The 21,447-nt window shown below is 45.4% G+C and overlaps 1 protein-coding gene across 1 annotated transcript in view; it reads left to right on the top strand.

The window, feature by feature from the left end:
* LOC144480019 (high affinity cGMP-specific 3',5'-cyclic phosphodiesterase 9A-like) overlaps positions 1–21,447 on the top strand; it is a 76,246-nt gene that overhangs the window by 43,461 nt on the left and 11,338 nt on the right. Inside the window, exons 12-15 of the mRNA XM_078199168.1 lie at positions 8,229–8,311; positions 11,785–11,941; positions 19,078–19,191; positions 19,927–20,031. Coding sequence (XP_078055294.1) covers positions 8,229–8,311; positions 11,785–11,941; positions 19,078–19,191; positions 19,927–20,031 — 459 coding nt within the window. The remainder of the gene's footprint in view (positions 1–8,228; positions 8,312–11,784; positions 11,942–19,077; positions 19,192–19,926; positions 20,032–21,447) is intronic.

Genomic DNA, 21,447 nt, shown 5'->3' with positions numbered 1-21,447 from the left:
ATCTACTTTGCCCCATCAGCTTTCCTTTCCCTGATTTACTAAAACATAGGGAACCTCGCACATCATTCGAGGGGACGGAAAGGGAGGGTGGAAGCAAGGCATGATTATAAGCAGGCTGGTACCAGGCCTAAAACCTAGTCATTTCATAGCCAGCCGATTTCCATTCTCTCATATCTCCCCCGATCCCTGTTTGGTTTTGACGTAGAATCCATTCAACTGTCTCTGCTATCTGGAATGGGAGGGATTGGAGAGGTATTCCTTCCCTCGAATGGACGGGGATGTGGGTACAACCCCAACACTTGCTTACATTCAATTTTTCAGCATAAATAAGAACATAAGAACATAAGAAATAGGAGCAGGAGTAGGCCATCTAGCCCCTCGAGCCTGCCCCGCCATTCAATAAGATCATGGCTGATCTGACGTGGATCAGTACCACTTACCCGCCTGATCCCCATAACCCTTAATTCCCTTACCGATCAGGAATCCATCCATCCGCGCTTTAAACATATTCAGCGAGGTAGCCTCCACCACCTCAGTGGGCAGAGAATTCCAGAGATTCACCACCCTCTGGGAGAAGAAGTTCCTCCTCAACTCTGTCTTAAACCGACCCCCCTTTATTTTGAGGCTGTGTCCTCTAGTTTTAACTTCCTTACTAAGTGGAAAGAATCTCTCCGCCTCCACCCTATCCAGCCCCCGCATTATCTTATAAGTCTCCATAAGATCCCCCCTCATCCTTCTAAACTCCAACGAGTACAAACCCAATCTCCTCAGCCTCTCCTCATAATCCAAACCCCTCATCTCCGGTATCAACCTGGTGAACCTTCTCTGCACTCCCTCCAATGCCAATATATCCTTCCTCATATAAGGGGACCAATACTGCACACAGTATTCCAGCTGCGGCCTCACCAATGCCCTGTACAGGTGCATCAAGACATCCCTGCTTTTATATTCTATGCCCTTCGCAATATAGGCCAACATCCCATTTGCCTTCTTGATCACCTGTTGTACCTGCAGACTGGGCTTTTGCGTCTCATGCACAAGGACCCCCAGGTCCCTTTGCACGGTAGCATGTTTTAATTTGTTTCCATTGAGATAGTAATCCCATTTGTTATTATTTCCTCCAAAGTGTATAACCTCGCATTTCTCAACGTTATACTCCATTTGCCATATCCTCGCCCACTCACTCAGCCTGTCCAAATCTCTCTGCAGATCTTCTCCGTCCTCCACACGATTCACTTTTCCACTTATCTTTGTGTCGTCTGCAAACTTCGTTACCCTACACTCCGTCCCCTCCTCCAGATCATCTATATAAATGGTAAACAGTTGCGGCCCGAGTACCGATCCCTGCGGCACGCCACTAGTTACCTTCCTCCAACCGGAAAAACACCCATTTATTCCGACTCTTTGCTTCCTGTCGGATAGCCAGTCCCCAATCCACTTTAACACACTACCCCCAACTCCGTGTGCCCTAATCTTCTTCAGCAGCCTTTTATGGGGCACCTTATCAAACGCCTTTTGGAAATCCAAAAACACCGCATCCACCGGTTCTCCTCCATCAACCGCCCTAGTCACATCTTCATAAAAATCCAACATGTTTGTCAAGCACGACTTTCCCCTCATGAATCCATGCTGCGTCTGATTGATCGAACCATTTCTATCCAGATGCCCTGCTATCTCCTCTTTAATAATGGATTCCAGCATTTTCCCTACTACAGACGTTAAGCTGACCGGCCTATAGTTACCCGCCTTTTGTCTCCTTCCTTTTTTTAAAATATATGACATATATAAATAGGTATTGGTATGCAGTCCCTGGGTAGTTCACTTTTTTACTACCGAGTGGCCATTAAGGCCAAATAGTCCAGAAAGTCCAAAAAATATAATGAAGATCTTCATCCTGTGTTCGTATCTGGGTTGGAGTCTATCTTCTTGCAGTTGGATAGGTGTATCCAACTTGGACGTCCTTCAAGCCTGACGGAAGTTGGGTGTGGTCAGTAGTACTTGAAAGGGTCCGCTCCAGCATTGTCCCAGCTTCTTTCTATCCCATTTCTTCACCAATACGTAGTCTCCGGGTTCGATCACTGGATATTGAGGGGTGTCTGTCCCTGCTGTCACTGGGAGGTGTGCCTGTTTCACCTGTGAGTGGAGAAACTTCAGAGAAAGTGTTAATTGCTTCAAATAATTCTGCATCTGTTCCCCCATCACATGGAGGTCTACTCCCTCCAGGGGTTTTTCATGGGCATCCCAGGGAGTCCTCATTGGCCGACCGTAGACCATCTCTGCAGCTGACAGTCCGGTCTGCGAATGTGGAGTCACCCACATGTGAAACAGTGCCAAGGGCAACACCTTTAACCAATTTAACCCAGTTTCTTCAGTCAATTTAGATAATTTTTCTTTTAAAGTCCCGTTGGCTGTTTCCACAATTCCTGCTGCCTGCGGGTGATACACGAGTGCAGTTGTTGTTTAATTACGAGTGCTTCGCACAATTCAGTATTGATCTGAGCCACAAACTGTGGTCTATTATCTGAGCTCACCATTTTGGGTACCCCAAAACGGGGAATAACTTCTGTCAACAATAACTTCACCACCGTACGTGCAGTACAATTCGTGGTGGGGAAGGCTTCAATCCATTTACTAAACACATCGATTATTACTAAACAATATTTATAGCAATTTACTTTTGGTAATTGAATTAACTCAAGCTGTATACAGGCAAAAGGACCGTCTGGCAAGGGAGTGGTTCCGGGAGGGCACTTAATGCCTTTACCCTTATTATTTCTCATGCAAATGAGGCATCGATCCAGCCACGTTTGCGCTGCTGTATTCAAATCTGGGTGCCACCAAGTCTTTAGAAGTAGCTGTACCATTCCCTCCTTGCCGAGATGGGTACAAGAATGCAAATAGTCAATAAGTACCGGCAATAAAGAATCCGGAATACAAACTTGACCAACTGGAGTAAGCCAGAGGTCCCATGCCAAGGAGTGCGAACACCCCATTGACTTCCATAGTGTGCTCTCAGAGTCAGAGGCGTCCCTCTGTAAATGTTAAACCTCAGTTATCTCTGGCATGCCCTTCGTCCCTAATGCAGGTCCCCGATTTAGAGCCTGATTACCCCCAGTGGGAACAATCACAGAGGCCGATACAGCTGCTGCTTTAGCAGCTGAATCAGCACGGGCATTCCCTAATTGCACAGGAGTGTCCCCCTTCGTGTGTGCAGCACATTTAATAACAGCCAATTGACGAGGAAGTTGAACAGCATCGAGGAGATTTTATCCTCCTCTTCCTCCGTATCGCCTGAATAGGGAAACAGCGGCATGCCAGGGCAACTGGGAGGATCCTCCTGTTGTTTAATCTGATGGGCTAGCCCAGCCTGCCTATCACCCGATGATTTCTTATCCCTACCCTGTTGTTTCGTCCCATGATGCTTCTTATCCCAAAGTTCACATTCCAATTTTAATGTTTCCCAATTCTTTGATTTCCCGTCCACACATTCATTAATCCCTCTTTTACGGGCGTTATCCCTCCAACTAATTAATAGCGATTGTTCGTGGCGCCGAGTCGACTCTTTTTTCCATTTTGAAATTAAAGTTTTCCACTTATGTTCGGATGAGACGTGAGCACTCGGGTAGTGCACTAGAAAGCTTTAGATTGGCTAAGAGGGAGTTGAAGAGCGAGCTTAGAAGGGCTAAAAGGGGACATGAGAAGACTTTGGCGGATAGGGTTAAAGAGAATCCTAAGGCGTTCTATAGGTATGTCAAGAACAGAAGGTTGGTTAGGGCAAGTTTAGGGCCAGTTATAGATGGCAGAGGGAAGTTATGTGTGGAACCGGAGGAGATTGGTGAAGCATTGAACCAATATTTCTCTTCGGTGTTCACGCAAGGGGACATGAATATAGCTGAGGAGGACACTGGGTTGCAAGGGAGTAGAATAGACAGTATTACAGTTGATAAGGAGGATGTGCAGGATATTCTGGAGGGTCTGAAAATAGATAAATCCCCTGGTCCGGATGGGATTTATCCAAGGATTCTCTGGGAGGCAAGAGAAGTGATTGCAGAGCCTCTGGCTCTGATCTTCAGGTCGTCGTTGGCCTCTGGTATAGTACCAGAAGATTGGAGGTTAGCGAATGTTGTCCCATTGTTTAAGAAGGGGAACAGAGACTTCCCCGGGAATTATAGACCGGTGAGTCTCACTTCTGTTGTCGGCAAGATGTTGGAAAAAATTATAAGGGATAGGATTTATAGTTATTTGGAGAGTAATGAATTGATAGGTGATAGTCAGCATGGTTTTGTGGCAGGTAGGTCGTGCCTTACTAACCTTATTGAGTTTTTTGAGAAAGTGACCAAGGAGGTGGATGGGGGCAAGGCAGTGGACGTGGTATATATGGATTTTAGTAAGGCGTTTGATAAGGTTCACCATGGTAGGCTTCTGCAGAAAATGCAGATGTATGGGATTGGGGGTGATCTAGGAAATTGGATCAGGAATTGGCTAGCGGATAGGAAACAGAGGGTGGTGGTTGATAGTAAATATTCATCATGGAGTGCGGTTACAAGTGGTGTACCTCAAGGATCTGTTTTGGGGCCACTGCTGTTTGTAATATTTATTAATGATCTGGATGAGGGTATAGTTGGGTGGATTAGCAAATTTGCTGATGACACCAAAGTCGGTGGTGTGGTAGACAGTGAGGAAGGGTGTCGTAGTTTGCAGGAAGACTTAGACAGGTTGCAAAGTTGGGCCGAGAGGTGGCGGATGGAGTTTAATGCGGAGAAGTGTGAGGTAATTCACTTTGGTAGGAATAACAGATGTGTTGAGTATAGGGCTAACGGGAGGACTTTGAATAGTGTGGAGGAGCAGAGGGATCTAGGTGTATGTGTGCATAGATCCCTGAAAGTTGGGAATCAGGTAGATAAGGTTGTTAAGAAGGCATATGGTGTCTTGGCGTTTATTGGTAGGGGGATTGAATTTAGGAGTCGTAGCGTTATGTTGCAACTGTACACAACTCTGGTGCGGCCGCACTTGGAGTACTGTGTGCAGTTCTGGTCCCCACATTACAGGAAGGATGTGGAGGCTTTGGAGAGGGTGCAGAGGAGGTTTACCAGGATGTTGCCTGGTATGGAGGGGAGATCCTATGAGGAGAGGCTGAGGGATTTGGGATTGTTTTCGCTGGAAAGGCGGCGGCTAAGAGGGGATCTTATTGAAACATATAAGATGATTAGAGGTTTAGATAGGGTGGATAGTGATAGCCTTTTTCCTCTGATGGAGAAATCCAGCACGAGGGGGCATGGCTTTAAATTGAGGGGGGGTAGTTATAGAACCGATGTCAGGGGTAGGTTCTTTACCCAGAGGGTGGTGAGGGATTGGAATGCCCTGCCAGCATCAGTAGTAAATGCGCCTAGTTTGGGGGCGTTTAAGAGATCCGTAGATAGGTTCATGGACGAAAAGAAATTGGTTTAGGTTGGAGGGTCACAGTTTTTTTTTTAACTGGTCGGTGCAACATCGTGGGCCGAAGGGCCTGTTCTGCGCTGTAATGTTCTATGTTCTATGTTCTATTTGCAACCTGCATTTTTTTTCCAAATCGCTTTTTCTGCTGCAGCGCAATTTTCTAATGTGCCGCCTAGTGGCCAAATATCATTACCTAATTTACTATTTAGTGCGGCAGATAAGCAACGTAAATTACGCTCCTGAGTAGGGGACTCAGAACACATAAAAAGCAAAGGAGAATTTCCCCCTGTTTTGTCTAAACTCTGTCCCATAACGTCAGTATACTGTGCCCCTGCAAAAAATGTTCAGAAAAAGAATTCCTGGAACCAAAGTCAAATCATAGGGTCCCTGACCCAAACTATTCAAATCACAGGGTCCCTGACCCAAATTATTCAAATCACAGGGTCCCTGACCCAAATTATTCAAATCACAGGGTCCCTGACCCAAATTATTCAAATCACAGGGTCCCTGACCCAAATTATTCAAATCACAGGGTCCCTGATCCAAACTAAGCCTGTGTAACCCTGATCCGGATGCAACACGAGATCAAGGGGTCCCCGACCTTAGGCTCGACACAATCGGGTCCCTGACCCTAAATACTCTACTCACAGTCCAATTTAGGTTCGAATACCGTCACCTGTTAGTGTCCTCCGTCGGGGACGAGGGTTCGTAGCACCGATCCGAGAGAGAGAGAGACCAAGGTGAATCTTACCTTGTGCCGGCGTCCGTCTCTTCCCTCCGGGTTGTGGCTCGATCACTTCTTCAGTCCCCCACGGAATGCGCTCAGGGTATTGGTGTCTGCTTCGCAGCGCCAAATGTTGAAGTGGAAACTTTCCTGCTTCTTGACCGTGATAGAAAAACTCAACAAAGTTCGTTCCGACAAAATAATTAGCCTTTATTTACGTAAGACTGCATGCAGTTTTGGCTTAAAACTTGAGTTCAGAGAGCAGTTGGTACAACTTGCTAATTCCTCCTCAAGTCCGTGCTTACAGAAAGAATCAGTTCAGTATTTATACATAATCATTATCAGTTAGCGTGACCAGAGCTTATTCAGGAATTCGATCAGTAATAGAATCATAAGTAATACCATTAATCATGTCATAACCTGCTGACCTCCTAGAACTTTTTGTCTCATCATTCATACCCTTATCTTGCCCTTTGATGTAACAGAAGAAGGTCGGTGACTCCCGTCATCCCTGACCTTATCTTGTTTTATTTACTCATACAGCCCTAGGTTATGAGGAATCAATCTTATCAGGCCTTATAGAGGTCAGGCAATTGGAATAGCTTGACCTTCTCTGATCTCATTCACGTCTTAAGTTATGCGGAATCAGCCTTATCAGGTTATACAGAGGTCAAGCATGTTTTAAGTTATGAGGAGTCAGTCTTTCTTATTTTGTACCAAATAGTTGACCAATTTTCCCATCATGCTATTCCTTAGTTCGTATAACTTCACACTACAGTGCAGAAGAAGGCCATTTGGCCCATCGAGCCTGCACCAACAACAATCCACCCAGGCCCTATCCCCATAATCCCAGGTATTTACCCTGCTAATCCCCCCTGACGCTAATGGAAACTTTAGCATTGGCTATCAACCTAATCCGCACATCTTTGGACTGTGGGAGGAAGCCAGAGCACCCGGAAGAAACCCACGCAGACATGGGGAGAATGTGCAAACTCCACACAGATCCGAGGCTGGAATCGAACCTGGGTCCCTGGCACTGTGAGGCAACAGTGCTAACCACTGTGCCACCATGCCACCCCTATTGCCAGACTCAAATGAGGTAATGGAATGTGGCTGAGTAAGACAAAAACAGATTATTAGTGATTCCAGTAAGGAATATGGGAGAGATTTCTTTACCCAAAAGCATGGTAAAAACACGGAACTTGCTACCAAAAGGAACTGAGGTAAATAGCATTGACGCATTTAAGGAGAAGCTGAACATCTACAGGATAAAGAAACAGGAGGAAATGATGCAAGGGTGAAGTAGGATGGATGGAAGCTCATGTTGGGCATGAGGCAGCACGGTGGCACAGTGGTTAACACTGCTGCCTCACAGCGCCAGGGACCCAAATTCAATTACGGCCTTGGGTCGCTGTCTGTGTGGAGTTTGTATGTTCTCCCCATGTCTGTGTGAGTTTCCTCCGAGTGCTCCAGTTTCCTCCCACACTCCATAGATGTGCAGGTTAGGTGGATTGGCCATGCTAAATTGTCCCAAGATGTGTAGGTTAGGGGGATTAGTGGGGTAAATATGTGGGGATAGGACTTGGGTAAGATGATCTGTTGAAGAGTTGGTACAGACATGATGGGCTGAATAGCCTCCTTCTGCACTATAGGGATTCCATGGGAGGAACATCAGCACGGATCATTTGAGCTGAATGGGATGATTCTGCGCTGTAAATTCTTTAAGTTCTACGTAATTTTATTTCTACAGAACAATGTTTTCCAATCACATGTTCGCATTTAATACCTCACCAAAGTCTTTCTACTCCACACACAGGTTGCCACTTTGGCCCCTAATAGTCTCTGCTCTTTCCCTAGTTATCCTCTTGCCCTTAATATACTTAACGTACCAACAGTTTGAACCACCTAATCAGTTTGTGGTACATATCCTTCTATGAAAGTGCAGAGAGAGGGGACATTCTGTGTCTGAGCTGGGACTGGACCCAGCCTCCAGAGTGAAATAATAAGCTCCTGATTTTCAACACCAACCAGCAATTACATCACCTTTATTATCATTGCACCTGAACAGGAGAAACTGAGTCGGACAGATTTGGTGATCTTAATGACCGGAGCAATCTGCCATGACCTGGATCATCCTGGATATAATAACGCGTGAGTATGATTGTAAAATAACAACCTAACTACTTGCCTGCAGATTGATGGGAATTGACTGTCTAGCATTTACTTGTTAACATGAGGAAAACTACAACTTGAGTAATATGCTGGGACCTCCCGCTGAACAAAACAGAGCGTTACACGGGTAGCTGTGTACATTGCACGGCGTGTAACACGGGCAGCTGTGTACACTGCACAGCGCCTTACGGGGCAGCTGTGTACATTGCACGGTGTGTAACATGGGTAGCTGTGTACATTACACGGTGTGTAACATGGGCAGCTGTGTACACTGCACAGCGCCTTACGGGGCAGCTGTGTACATTGCACGGTGTGTAACACAGGCAGCTGTGTACATTGCACGGTGTGTAACACGGGCAGCTGTGTACATTGCACGGTGTGTAACACGGGCAGCTGTGTACATTGCACGGTGTGTAACACGGGCAGCTGTGTACATTGCACGGTGTGTAACACGGGCAGCTGTGTACATTGCACGGTGTGTAACACGGGCAGCTGTGTACATTGCACGGTGTGTAACACGGGCAGCTGTGTACATTGCACGGCGTGTAACATGGGCAGCTGTGTACACTGCACAGCGCCTTACGGGGCAGCTGTGTACATTGCACGGCGCATAACACGGGCAGCTGTGTACACTGCACGGCATGTAACACGGGTAGCTGTGTATACTGCATGGCGCGTTACATGGGCAGCTGTGTACACTGCACGGCGCGTTACACGGGCAGCTGTGTACACTGCATGGCGCGTTACACGGGCAGCTGTGTACATTGCACGGTGTGTAACACAGGCAGCTGTGTACATTGCACGGCGTGTAACACGGGCAGCTGTGTACATTGCACGGCGTGTAACACGGGCAGCTGTGTACATTGCACGGCGTGTAACATGGGCAGCTGTGTACATTGCACGGCGTGTAACATGGGCAGCTGTGTACATTACACGGCGTGTAACATGGGCAGCTGTGTACACTGCACAGCGCCTTACGGGGCAGCTGTGTACATTGCACGGCGCATAACACGGGCAGCTGTGTACACTGCACGGCATGTAACACGGGTAGCTGTGTATACTGCATGGCGCGTTACATGGGCAGCTGTGTACACTGCACGGCGCGTTACACGGGCAGCTGTGTACACTGCATGGCGCGTTACACGGGCAGCTGTGTACACTGCATGGCGCGTTACACGGGCAGCTGTGTACACTGCACGGCGCGTTACACGGGCAGCTGTGTACACTGCACAGCGCGTTACACGGGCAGCTGTGTACACTGCACAGCGCGTTACACGGGCAGCTGTGTACACTGCATGGTGCCTTAGATTGGGGTGGTCTAGGTATACTGCATGGTAAGAGTTTTAACAACACCAGGTTAAAGTCAAACAGGTTTATTTGGTAGCAAATGTCATTACCTTTCGGAGCGCTGCTCCTTCCTCAGATGGAATGGATTTCCACTCCATCTGAGGAAGGAGCAGCACTCCGAAAGCTAATGACATTTGCTACCAAATAAACCTGTTGGACTTTAACCTGGTGTTGTTAAAACTCTTACTGTGTTTACCCCAGTCCAACGCTGGCATCTCCACATCATTATACTGCATGGTGTATTAGAGTGGGATGGCCTGTATGTACTGCATGGCGTGTTAGACGGGGGCTGTGTGTATGTAAGTAGCTGAGGCCCAAGCACTGTTCTTTGTAGCATTCCACTCATCACACTCTACTCACCTAAAAATATCCGGTTTATTCTTATTCTATGTTCTGTCCACCTCTAAAAATCCAGATATATTGCATCTACTGATTCCCCCTTATCTACTCTGCTGAATGCAACTTCAAACACCTCGAATAGATTTCCGAAATCCTTTTCACAAAACCATTTTGAATCTGCCTAATCATACTATTATTTTCTTAGTGCCTTGTTACTAATTTAGATTCTATATTCCCTATTTCTATTTTTCCCTATTACTCATTGCAGATTAATTGACCAAATCCCTGTTTTATCCAAAATGTAGAAAGTTCTGGAAGATCTAAACCAATGCATCTATGTTCTATACAACCACCTCATTTTAAAACATTAGGATATAGGCGATCAGGTCCACAAGCCCACTTGATTGGTACCACATCTACAAAATATCCCCTCCCTCCACCACTGATGTTCAGTAGCAGCAGTGTGTACTATCTACAAGACGCACTGCAAAAATTCACCAGGGATTCTTAGACAGCACCTGCCAAACCCACGACCACTTGCATGTAGAAGGACAAAGGCAACAGATACATCGGAACACCACCAGCTGCAAGTTCCCCTCCAAGCCACTCGCCATCCTGACTTGGAAATACATCACCCTTCCTTCACAGTTGCTGGATCAAAATCATGGAATTCCCTCCCTAACAGCATTGTGGGTCAACACACAGCATGTGGACTGCAGCGTTTCAAGGTGGCAGCTCAACACCAATTTCACAAGGACAACTAGGGATGGGCAATAAATGCTGGCCAGCCAGTGACGCCCATGTCCCATGAATGAAGTGTCAGGGGGATTAGCAGGGTAAATATATGGGGTTACAGGAATAGGGCCTGGGTGGGATTGTGGTCAGTGCAGACTCGATGAGCCGAATGGCCTGTTTCGGCACTGTAGGAATTCTATGATTCTACGATGAGTAATTAACCCTACCTTCATTACTCAATGTTAGACCTAAAATATTTGATTTGCTGGAAAAAAAATTCTCTCAAATGCATTCCATGAGCTCTTCCCCAAGTACTTCTGCGAATTGAGTTTGCCCAGTTTATATGTCCCCCAGGGTTATTGCTTATCCTTCTTCCATGCTCCTTAATTTCCTGCCTTGTACTCTGTCCAAATCTCTGATTACTTTTAGGGAGTGTTTTCAATGTTCCTTGGCTCCAGCTATAGCGATTCTACATCTTGATTTTTCTGAGCTCAGATCCTTTCACCCTTTTTGTTGTCGTTTATTATCACGGCTACCTCATTCATTTTTTCCATTCTGTCCATCTTTTTGACAAGTCAAGCACCCTGAATTATTTACTTCCCAACTTCAATCACCCAGCAACCACAACTCAGATATGGATAATACCTCAAACCCATTATCTCTGCTTGTGCCATTAACTTTCGACTATTTTTCTCCAATGTGGCCTTTTATTATTGTTTGATTGCCATCATTAAACTCTCTGTCGCTACCTGAGACAATCTGCTTGATTTTACCCAGATTGCTTTACAATCTTGACTTCTCTCTTCATACCTGGATGGGGAGTTACATGAACTGTGCAGTGTATTAGACAGAGGAATTGTGTGGATTGAACACTGTGTTCCATAGGGGAATCTGTGTTGAAAAACCTTTTCCTGATTGTGAGTGTATGTGGGGATTCCCAAACCATAGTTTAAAACTATGTTTGAGACCTTAACCTACAAAACGGATGATGAAGCCTTAACCGAGGTGTCTGCTTTCCAAATGTTGTTCAGATACCAGATCAATGCCCGCACTGAGCTCGCTGTCCGGTACAACGACATTTCCCCTCTGGAGAACCATCATTGTGCTGTCGCCTTCCAGATTCTCTCTCAGCCAGAATGCAATATCTTCGCTAATGTGGATCCGGAAGTCTTTAAACAGATTAGACAGGTCAGTGATCACAGCGTTTATTATCTGGTATGTGGCAGTCTTTTAAGGAACGGTTGTTAGGGCTACAGGACAAGCATGTGCCTGTAAAAAAGAAGGATAGGAAGGGTAGGATTAGGGAACCGTGGATAACCAGGGAAATTGAGGGACTGGTCAAAAGGAAAAGAGAGGCGTATGTTAGGTCCAATCAGCTAAAAACGGAGGGAGCTCTGGAGGAGTACAATGAAAGTAGGAAAATACTCAAACGGGGAATTAGAAGAGCAAAAAGGGGTCACGAAATGTTCTTGTCAGAAAGGATTAAGAAGAATCCCAAGGCATTTTATTCATACGTTAGGAACAAAAGGGTTGTTAGGGAAAAAATCGGACCTCTCAGGGACAAAAGTGGGGACTTATGCTTGGAGCCCAAAGAGGTAGGGGAAATCCTAAATGAATACTTTGCGTCGGTATTCACAAAGGAGAGGGATGTGTTGACTGGGAGTGTCTCTGAGGGGAGTGTTGAACCGTTGGAGAAAATCTCCATTACAAAGGAGGAAGTGTTAGGTTTGTTAGAGAATATAAAGACTGACAAATCCCCAGGGCCTGATGGAATCTATCCAAGGCTGCTCAGGGAGACGAGAGGTGAAATCGTTGGGCCTCTGACGCAAATCTTTGTCTCGTCACTGGACACAGGTGAGGTCCCAGAGGATTGGAGGATAGCCAATGTGGTCCCGTTATTTAAGAAGGGTAGGAAGGATAACCCGGGTAATTATAGGCCGGTGAGCTTGACGTCCGTGGTGGGGAAGTTGTTGGAGAAGATTCTTAAAGATAGAATGTATGCGCATTTAGAAAGGAATAAACTCATTAACGATAGTCAACATGGTTTTGTGAGAGGGAGGTCATGCCTCACTAACCTGGTGGTGTTTTTTGAAGAAGTGACCAAAATGGTTGACGAAGGAAGGGCCGTGGATGTTGTCTATATGGACTTTAGTAAAGCGTTTGACAAAGTCCCTCATGGTAGGCTAGTGAAAAAGGTTGGATCCCATGGGATAAAGGGGGAGGTGGCTAGATGGGTGGAGAACTGGCTTGGTCATAGAAGACAGAGGGTGGTAGTGGAAGGGTCTTTTTCCGGCTGGAGGCCTGTGACTAGTGGTGTACCGCAGGGTTCTGTATTGGGACCTCTGCTGTTTGTGATTTATATAAATGATCTGGAAGAAGGAGTAACTGGGGTGATCAGTAAGTTTGCGGACGACACAAAACTGGCAGGACTTGCAGATAGTGAGGAACATTGTCAGAGGCTACAGAAGGATATAGATAGGCTGGAAATTTGGGCAAGGAAATGGCAGATGGAGTTCAATCCTGATAAATGCGAAGTGATGCATTTTGGTGGGAATAATGTAAGGAGGAGCTACACGATAAATGGAAGAACCATAAAGGGTGTAGAGACGCAGAGGGACCTGGGTGTGCAAGTCCACAGATCTTTGAAGGTGATGTCACAGGTGGAGAAGGTGGTGAAGAAGGCATATGGCATGCTTGCCTTTATAGGACGGGGCATAGAGTATAAAAGTTGGGGTCTGATGTTGCAGATGTATAGAACGTTGGTTCGGCCGCATTTGGAATACTGCGTCCAGTTCTGGTCGCCACACTACCAGAAGGACGTGGAGGCTTTGGAGAGAGTACAGAGGAGGTTTACCAGGATGTTGCCTGGTATGGAGGGGCTTGGTTATGAGGAGAGATTGGGGAAACTGGGGTTGTTCTCCTTGGAAAGACGGAGGATGAGGGGAGACTTAATAGAGGTGTATAAAATTATGAAAGGCATAGATAGGGTGAACGGTGGGAAGCTTTTCCTCGGGTCGGTGGTGACGTTCACGAGGGGTCATAGGTTCAAGGTGAAGGGGGGGAGGTTTAACACAGATATCAGAAGGACATATTTCACACAGAGGGTCGTGGGGGCCTGGAATGTGTTGCCGGGCAAGGTGGTGGAGGCGGACACACTGGGAACGTTTAAGACTTATCTAGACAGCTATATGAACGGAGTGGGAATGGAGGGATACAAAAGAGTGGTCTAGTTTGGACCAGGGAGCGGCGCGGGCTAATTGTTCCTTGTTTCTCGTGGAAGTGGAAATGACTAGGGTTGGGAAGCATTTTCCGATCAGGGCCATTGTGATCTCCTGGACTCGTTTCGATCGCCTCAGGGGGTCGGAGAGGAATTTCCCAGATTTTTTTTTCCCCATATTGGCCCTGGGGTTTTTCACTCTGGGTTTTCGCCTCTCCCTGGAGATCACATGGTCTGGAATGGGGGGGTGGGGGTGAGTTAATAGGTTGTAATGAACAAAGCATCGTAGCTGTGGGGGACAGCTCGGTGGATAGGATATTGGTATGTAGATAGGCTGGAAAATTGGGCGGGGATCCTGGATTCAGGATTCAATCCTGGACCGGGGAGCGGCGCGGGCTTGGAGGGCCGAAGGGCCTGTTCCTGTGCTGTATTGTTCTTTGTTCTTTGTTCTTTGTTTACTGGAGACTCACAGCAGCCCCATCAGCATCTGAACACAACAGATCAGCTCACTTATTTTCTCAATGGACTGCCATTAGCAGCATTTCCCCCTGGTTCTGTGGCTATGACTCATCTTTCATTCCCTCACCCTACAGCATAAATATCTCCCACTTTCTATGCCTTTTAGCTTTGACAAAGGACCGTCTGGACTCGAAACATCAGCTCTTTTCTCTCCTTACAGATGTTGCCAGACCTGCTGGGATTTTCCAGCGTTTTCTCTTTTGAGGTCAGCTCACTTCCTGTAAACCCTTCGAGCCAATTTCCAGTTTTTTTCAATGTGTTTCCACACATCTTGAATTCACTTCAAGACATTTTCATTATTTAGATTCTTTTTACTTCATTTCATGGGATGTGCTGTCGCTGGCTGGGCCCTGCATTTATTGCCCATCCCTAATTGCCCTCCAAATCAGAGGGCATTTGAGAGTCAACCACATTGCTGTAGATCTGGAGTCACACATAGGTCAGACAAGGTAAGAATGGCTAATTTCCTTCCCTGAAGGACATTAGTGAACCAGAATTTGTTTTTATGACAGTCAACAATGGTTTCATGGTCATCATTAGATTTTTAATTCCAGGTTTTTTAAAAATTGAATTCAAATTCCACCATCTGCCATGGTGGGTTTTGAACCCGGGTCCCCAGAACATTAGTTGAGTTTTTGGATTAATAGTCTAGCAATAATACCACTAGGCCATCATCTTCCCCTTGCAAGAAGTTTAAGGCAAAAACACATGGGAGAAGAATGCTGGTTGATTGGTCGAGGAGTTGCTATGGGAATGCACCAGTTGATAGTGACTGACAGATAACTGACAGGTTTAGCATTCCCCAAACCACTCATCACCCTGACGTGGAAATACATCGCCGTTCCTTCACTGTTGTTGGGTCAAAATTCTGGTACTTCTTTCCAAACAACACTGTGGGTGCACCTGCACCACATGAACTGCAGCGGTTCAAGAAGGCTGCTCATCACCACCTTCTCAAGGGCAATTAAGGATGGACAATAAATGCTGGCCTAGCCACAACACTCTCACCCATAAATGAATTTTTTTAAATGTTATTTTGCGTCGTATCATAAACACAGGTATTGGGAACATGCAGTGAACAAACTCAATTAAAAAAGCAATAATGGATTCAAGTAACTGATGAATGTTCACTACATGGTGGCGTAGAGGTTTACATTAGACTAGAATGACTATGAAACTATTATCAATTGTTGGAAAAATCCATCTGGTTCACTAATGTCTTTTAGGGAAGGAAATCTGCTGTCCTTACCTGATCTGGCCTTCTTTTGACTCCAGAGTCACAGCAATGTGGCTGACTCTCAACTGCCCTCTGAACAAGGGCAACTAGGGATGGGCAATAAGCGCTGTCCAGCCTTCAGTGCCATCATGAGTGAATAAAAAAAAATATCTTGAGGATTTGCAAGATGAAAAATTTCAACATATCTCATTTCTTTCATCAATACTTGGTCTAGTTCAGTGGACATGGTGCTGCAGTTTCTTTATCAAATCCAAGTTTGGTTTGTTGTACCCTGCCCCCCTTTAATTTTTCTTCAAACATTCTAATTTCCTGGCCTTGGTCTTTTAACATAGTTACTCAACTAATTGGTATGTTGGATGGTATATAATGTGATATTTACAACATGATATGTACAGTCTAAATTTTTTTCATATAAAGTATTGTGTGATGCTGCACAGTGCAATGTCCTATTTAATATAGGATGCTAGATGTTATTGTGTTCTAGGCAAGAGTGATGCTGAACAATGTAATGGTTAGTTCTAGATCAGATTGATACTGTGCAGTTGTTCTAATAATGTGTTGTGGTGCAATGTGGAATCCTGGTCGGGATCAGTATGTTTCCGTACACTTTGGGATCCTGTTTCAAGTCAATACGCAAAGAGAAAGAAAAGCTTTGCAATGAATTTGATAACCTCAGGTTGTCTCCGAGCAGTTTACAGCCAATCATTTACTTTTGTAAGCAATTAATTTCTCCACAAGCAACAATGGGATGAATTAATTTTTGATGATTTTAGTTGAGGGATAAACGCTGGCCAGAATTCCGAAAGAACTCCTTGCTCTCCCCTGGAAAAAGTGAAACGGGGATCCTTTGCACCTTCGTAAATAGCCAGCCCAGGCTTCTGTTTAATATTTCATCCAAAAGCCAGCAGAACAACAATGTCACGCACTCTCAGCGTTTCAGCTGAAGTGTTGGTTGAACATTCAATATTCTAACTCGGAAGCAAGTGTTATACTACTGAACCAAACAGTCTGGGCAAATCTCAACATGGCCTAAAGATTTGGTTTGTTTTGTACAGTTATACTCTGGCTATAAAAGGGACAGTGGCAACATGGATACAAAATTGGCTGAATAATAGGAAGCAGAGAGTAATGGTTAAAGGATATTTTTTGGGCTGGAGGAAGATTTGTAGTGATGTTACCCAGGGGTCGGAACCGTAGAATCCTACAATGCAGAAGGAGGCCATTTGGCCCATTGAGTCTGCACCAATCACAATCCCACCCAGGCCCTATCCCCATAACCCCATGTATTTACCCAAGCTAGTCCCCCTGATACCAAAGGGTAATTTATCATGGCCAATCAACCTAACCCGCACATCTTTGGAGTGTGGGAGGAAACCCACGCAGACATGGGGAGAATGTACAAACTCCACACAGACAATGTATTGGGACTCTTGCTTTTCCCGATATATATTAATGATCTAGATCTTGGCATGCAGAAGACAATTTCAAAGCTTGCGGATGATATAAAACTTGCAAGTACTGTAAACTGTATGGAGAGTGTAGAACTTCGAAAGGACATAGACAAGTTGGTGGAGTGGGCAGATAGGTGGCAGATGAGGTTCAATGTGGAGAAGTGTGAGGTGATGCATTTTGGTAGGAAGAACATGGAGAGACAATGTAAAATAAGGAGCAATGTAATTAAGGGGTGCAGGAGCAGAGGGACCTGGGTGTATTTATGTATAGATCATTGAAGCTAGCAGGACAGGTGGAGAGAGCAGTTAATAAAGCAGATAGTATCCTGAGCTTTATTTTATTAATAGGGGCATGGAATACATTAATGCTGAACTTACACAAGGCACTGGTTAATCTCAGCTGGAGCATTATGTACAGTTCTGGGTGTCACACAATAGGAAGGATGTGAATGCATTGGAAAGTTTACAAGAATGGTTCCAGGGAAGAGAAACTTCAGTTAGGTTGGAACTGTTCTCCTTGGAGAGAAGAATTGTAAGTGGAGATTTAATAGAGGTGTTCAAAATTATGAGGGGGCTGGACAGAATAGATAGGAAGAAACTGTTCCCACTCATAAAAGGATCAGGAACAAGATGACCCAGATTTAAAGTGATTTGCAAAAGAAGCTAAGGTGATGTGAGAAATAAACTTTTTCACAGAACAAGTGTCTGGGGTCTGGAACACACTGCCTGGAAGTGTGGTGGAGGCAGGTTCAATCAAGGCATTCTGGAGGGCATTGGATGATTATTTGAATAGAAACAATGTGCAGGGGACAGGGTGGAGAATAGGCAGGGGAATGGCACCACCATAATACTGATGTGAGTACAGACATGATGGGCCAAATGGCCTCCGCTTGTGCTGCAATGATTCTGTGAAATGAAACCAAGCTATGCCTACTATTAGAGCCAGAATATCTGGGAGTGAGTTCAGAAAATGTCTTTATATTCAGGAATAGTGGAAATTTGGAACTCATTCTGAAGATTGGGATAGACTTTTGTTAGGAGGGTACTGAGTGACATGGATAAAAGATATGTAAATGGAGTTGAGGTGTCATAGAATCCCTACAGTGCAGAAGGGGGCCATTCAGCCCATCGAGTCTACACTGACTCTCGGCAGAACATCTTACCCAGGCCCACCCCCGCCCTATCCCCTTCACTGGGATGGCACGGTGGCACAGTGGTTAGCACTGCTGCATCACAACGCCAGGGACCTGGGTTCAATTCCCACCCTGGGTGACTGTACAGAGTTTGCACGTTCTCCCCGTGTCAGTGTGGGTTTCCTCCAGGTGCTCCAGTTTCCTCCCACAGGCCAAAGATGTGCAAGTTAGGTGGATTGGCCATGGTAAAATGCCCATTAGTATCCCATGAGGTGTAGTTTGATGGGGTAAATGCATGGGGTTATGGGGGTAGGGCCTGGATGAGATGCTCTGCCGGAGAGTCGATGCAAACTCAATGGATCAAATGCCCTCCTTCTGCACTGCAAGGTTTCAATGATTCTATGAACCTCGCTAAGCCATCTAACCAGCACATCTTTGGACTGTGGGAGGAAACCGGAGCACACAGAGGAAACTCACGCAGACTCCACACAGTCACCCAGGGCTGGAATTGAACTTGGGTCCCTGATGCTGTGAGGCAGCAATGCTAGCCACTGTGCTAGCGTGCAGAGCAAACATGACCTAACTAATGGCACAACAGGCTTGAAAGGGTTGAATGCCCTAAGCCTGGTTCTATATTCCAATGATCCTGCTCACCTTTTCCGTGTAAATGACCTACTGCAACTGAGGCTCTTAATTATCCCGTGGTCGCTGAAGGCCAGACTAATGTTTTCTAACGTTCTCTGCCCAATCTCCCGCTTTTCCTACAGGGAATTATTACACTTATCCTAGCGACAGACATGGCTCGACATGGAGAGATATTGGACACGTTCAAACCAAAAGTTGCCACTTTTGACTTCTTAAATGAAGAACACGTAATAAGTGTAAGTAAAACAAACCTTCAGATTAATGAATGATCATTTTAGACTGCAAAGTTACTGGCTACAAGTGTTTGCAGGCTCCTTAGCATAGTCCCAGAGTCAGGCAGCCCAAAGTACTGCAGATGAGGTGAAATATTGATGAGATGGTATAACTCCAGGAGTCAATTGGAGTTATACAGCACTAAATATAGCAAAGCCTAAACCACAAGCCTGTGGTGAACACAACAGGTCCCAACGGGAGAAAAGAATAATGGACCCGCTCAGGGGCCTGCTGTATACAGGGTTCGGTATACAAGCTCCATCTGGTTAGTCAATTACCAATCCCCAGGGAACTCGTAGTCAATGAGTCCTACAGGGAGGTCAAGCAGTGATTCTCCATGCAAGTCATGGGAGTTATCACAGACTGGAATGTAGTGTCCATGAATTTCTGTCAGGTTCTATTTGGAGGCTCTGATATTGGGGCTGTGGAAGGGTATTTCCTGGCCTTCCGAATATTTAGTATTTGAGCAGCAGAAGAAAGCTGCAATTGGATCCAAGTAAACATATGGCTTAATTATCAAAATTTGACCCTTTTATAAGGGGAAAAGTTGAGTATAACTTAAATATGCTGGGCTTAAGGAGAGGTTGGAAAGCTGAGAGTTGCCAGAAGGTAGAGATGTTTGAAGGCTAGTGGTTTCAGATTGTGACAAAGCAGAAATGTATGTACTCACTGACAGCATTTTACCTTCCTTTTCCAAGCTGAAAATGCTTCTTATCAAGTGCTGTGATATTTCCAATGAAGTGCGGCCTACAGAGGTGGCAGATCCTTGGGTTGACTGCTTGCTTGAAGAATACTTTACACAGGTGAAAGGCACATAGCTAAATAATGTCGCAAACTATAGTCAAAGTCTAGTCTTTACTATGCCATCCGGCATTTTGTTCCAAACACTTCATATGCTTGAAATAAAATAGTTCATCTCAATGTCTTTCTCAAAACTGTTTTGAAGTCCATCTAGTCTTGTTGGTTGAATCATTTGGAGTACCTTAGTGCCAAATCTCTCTTTTATGTTAAATCAGGAAACTGTCAATGTATTTTCCAAATGCTTCAGTCAAGTCTATATTCAGTAAACTCTGTGTCAGTCTATTCCATAAACTGGTGTGAAATGGCTCCTCCAAGTTGCATCCCGCAGGAAGTTGCTGTGTGAATATATGTCCTCTGACTCTTATATTGGATGAACACTAAGAGCTTCTCCACATTAGTTTTATACCATGAAACATACATAGAAAATAGAAGCAGGAGGAGGCCATTCAGCCCTTCGAGCCTGTTCTGCCATTCATTTTGATCATGGCTGATCATCAAATTCAATACCCTGATCCTGCCTTCCCCCCATATCCCTCGACCCCTTTAGCCCCAAGAGCTATATCTAATTCCTTCTTGAAATCTCACAACGTTTTGGCCTCAACTATTTTCTGAGATAGTGAATTCCACAGATTCACCACTCTCTGGGTGAAGAAATTTCTCCTCACCTCAGTCCTAAAAGATTTACCGCTTATCCTCAAACTATGATCCCTAGTTCTGGACTCCCCCAACATCTGAAATATTCTTTCTGAATTGATCCTGTTAGAATTTTTGAAGTTTCTATGAGACACCCTCTCACCCTAATTTCATAGAATTAACTTGAAGTTAAACAGGCCATTTGACATAACTGGATTATACTGATCAATAAGCTATGCGTGGCCATCCTCACGTTCTAATCAATCATGATGGTCATCACTGCTGCCTCACAGCGGCAGGGACCCGGGTTCGATTCCAGTCTTGGATGACTGTCTGTCTGTGTGGAGTTTGCACGTTCTCTCCATGTCTGCATGGATTTCCTCTGGGTGATCTGGTTTCCTCCCACACTCCAAGATCTGCAGGTTAGGTGGATTAGCAATGCTAAATTGCCCTTTAAGTTTCCCAATGTGTGTAGTTTAGGGGGAATTGCGGGGCAAATGCATGCGGTTACAGGGATGGGGTGGGTGGTGGGCTTGGGTAAGATACTCTGTCGGAGGGTTGGTGCAGGCTCGATGGGTCAAATGGCCTCCTTCTGCACTGTTGGGATTCTATGATAATCCTAAATCCATAACCTTTTAAAGCTTGCATTATTTTTTATCTTTGTCTGCCACTATTCCTTTTTTGGTCTTGTGATTTCTAACTGTGTGGGGGACCCAAAATATGCCATGAGTACTGTGGCTGCTACTTGCTCCCTCATCTCGCATCAGTTTAACCAGCGGCAGGGG

This window comes from Mustelus asterias, chromosome 27 (genome assembly GCF_964213995.1).
Source record: "Mustelus asterias chromosome 27, sMusAst1.hap1.1, whole genome shotgun sequence".
Lineage (NCBI taxonomy): Eukaryota > Metazoa > Chordata > Chondrichthyes > Carcharhiniformes > Triakidae > Mustelus > Mustelus asterias.
The sequence above is the reverse complement of the archived record's forward strand: the minus strand, read 5'-3'. Positions and strand labels throughout refer to the sequence as shown.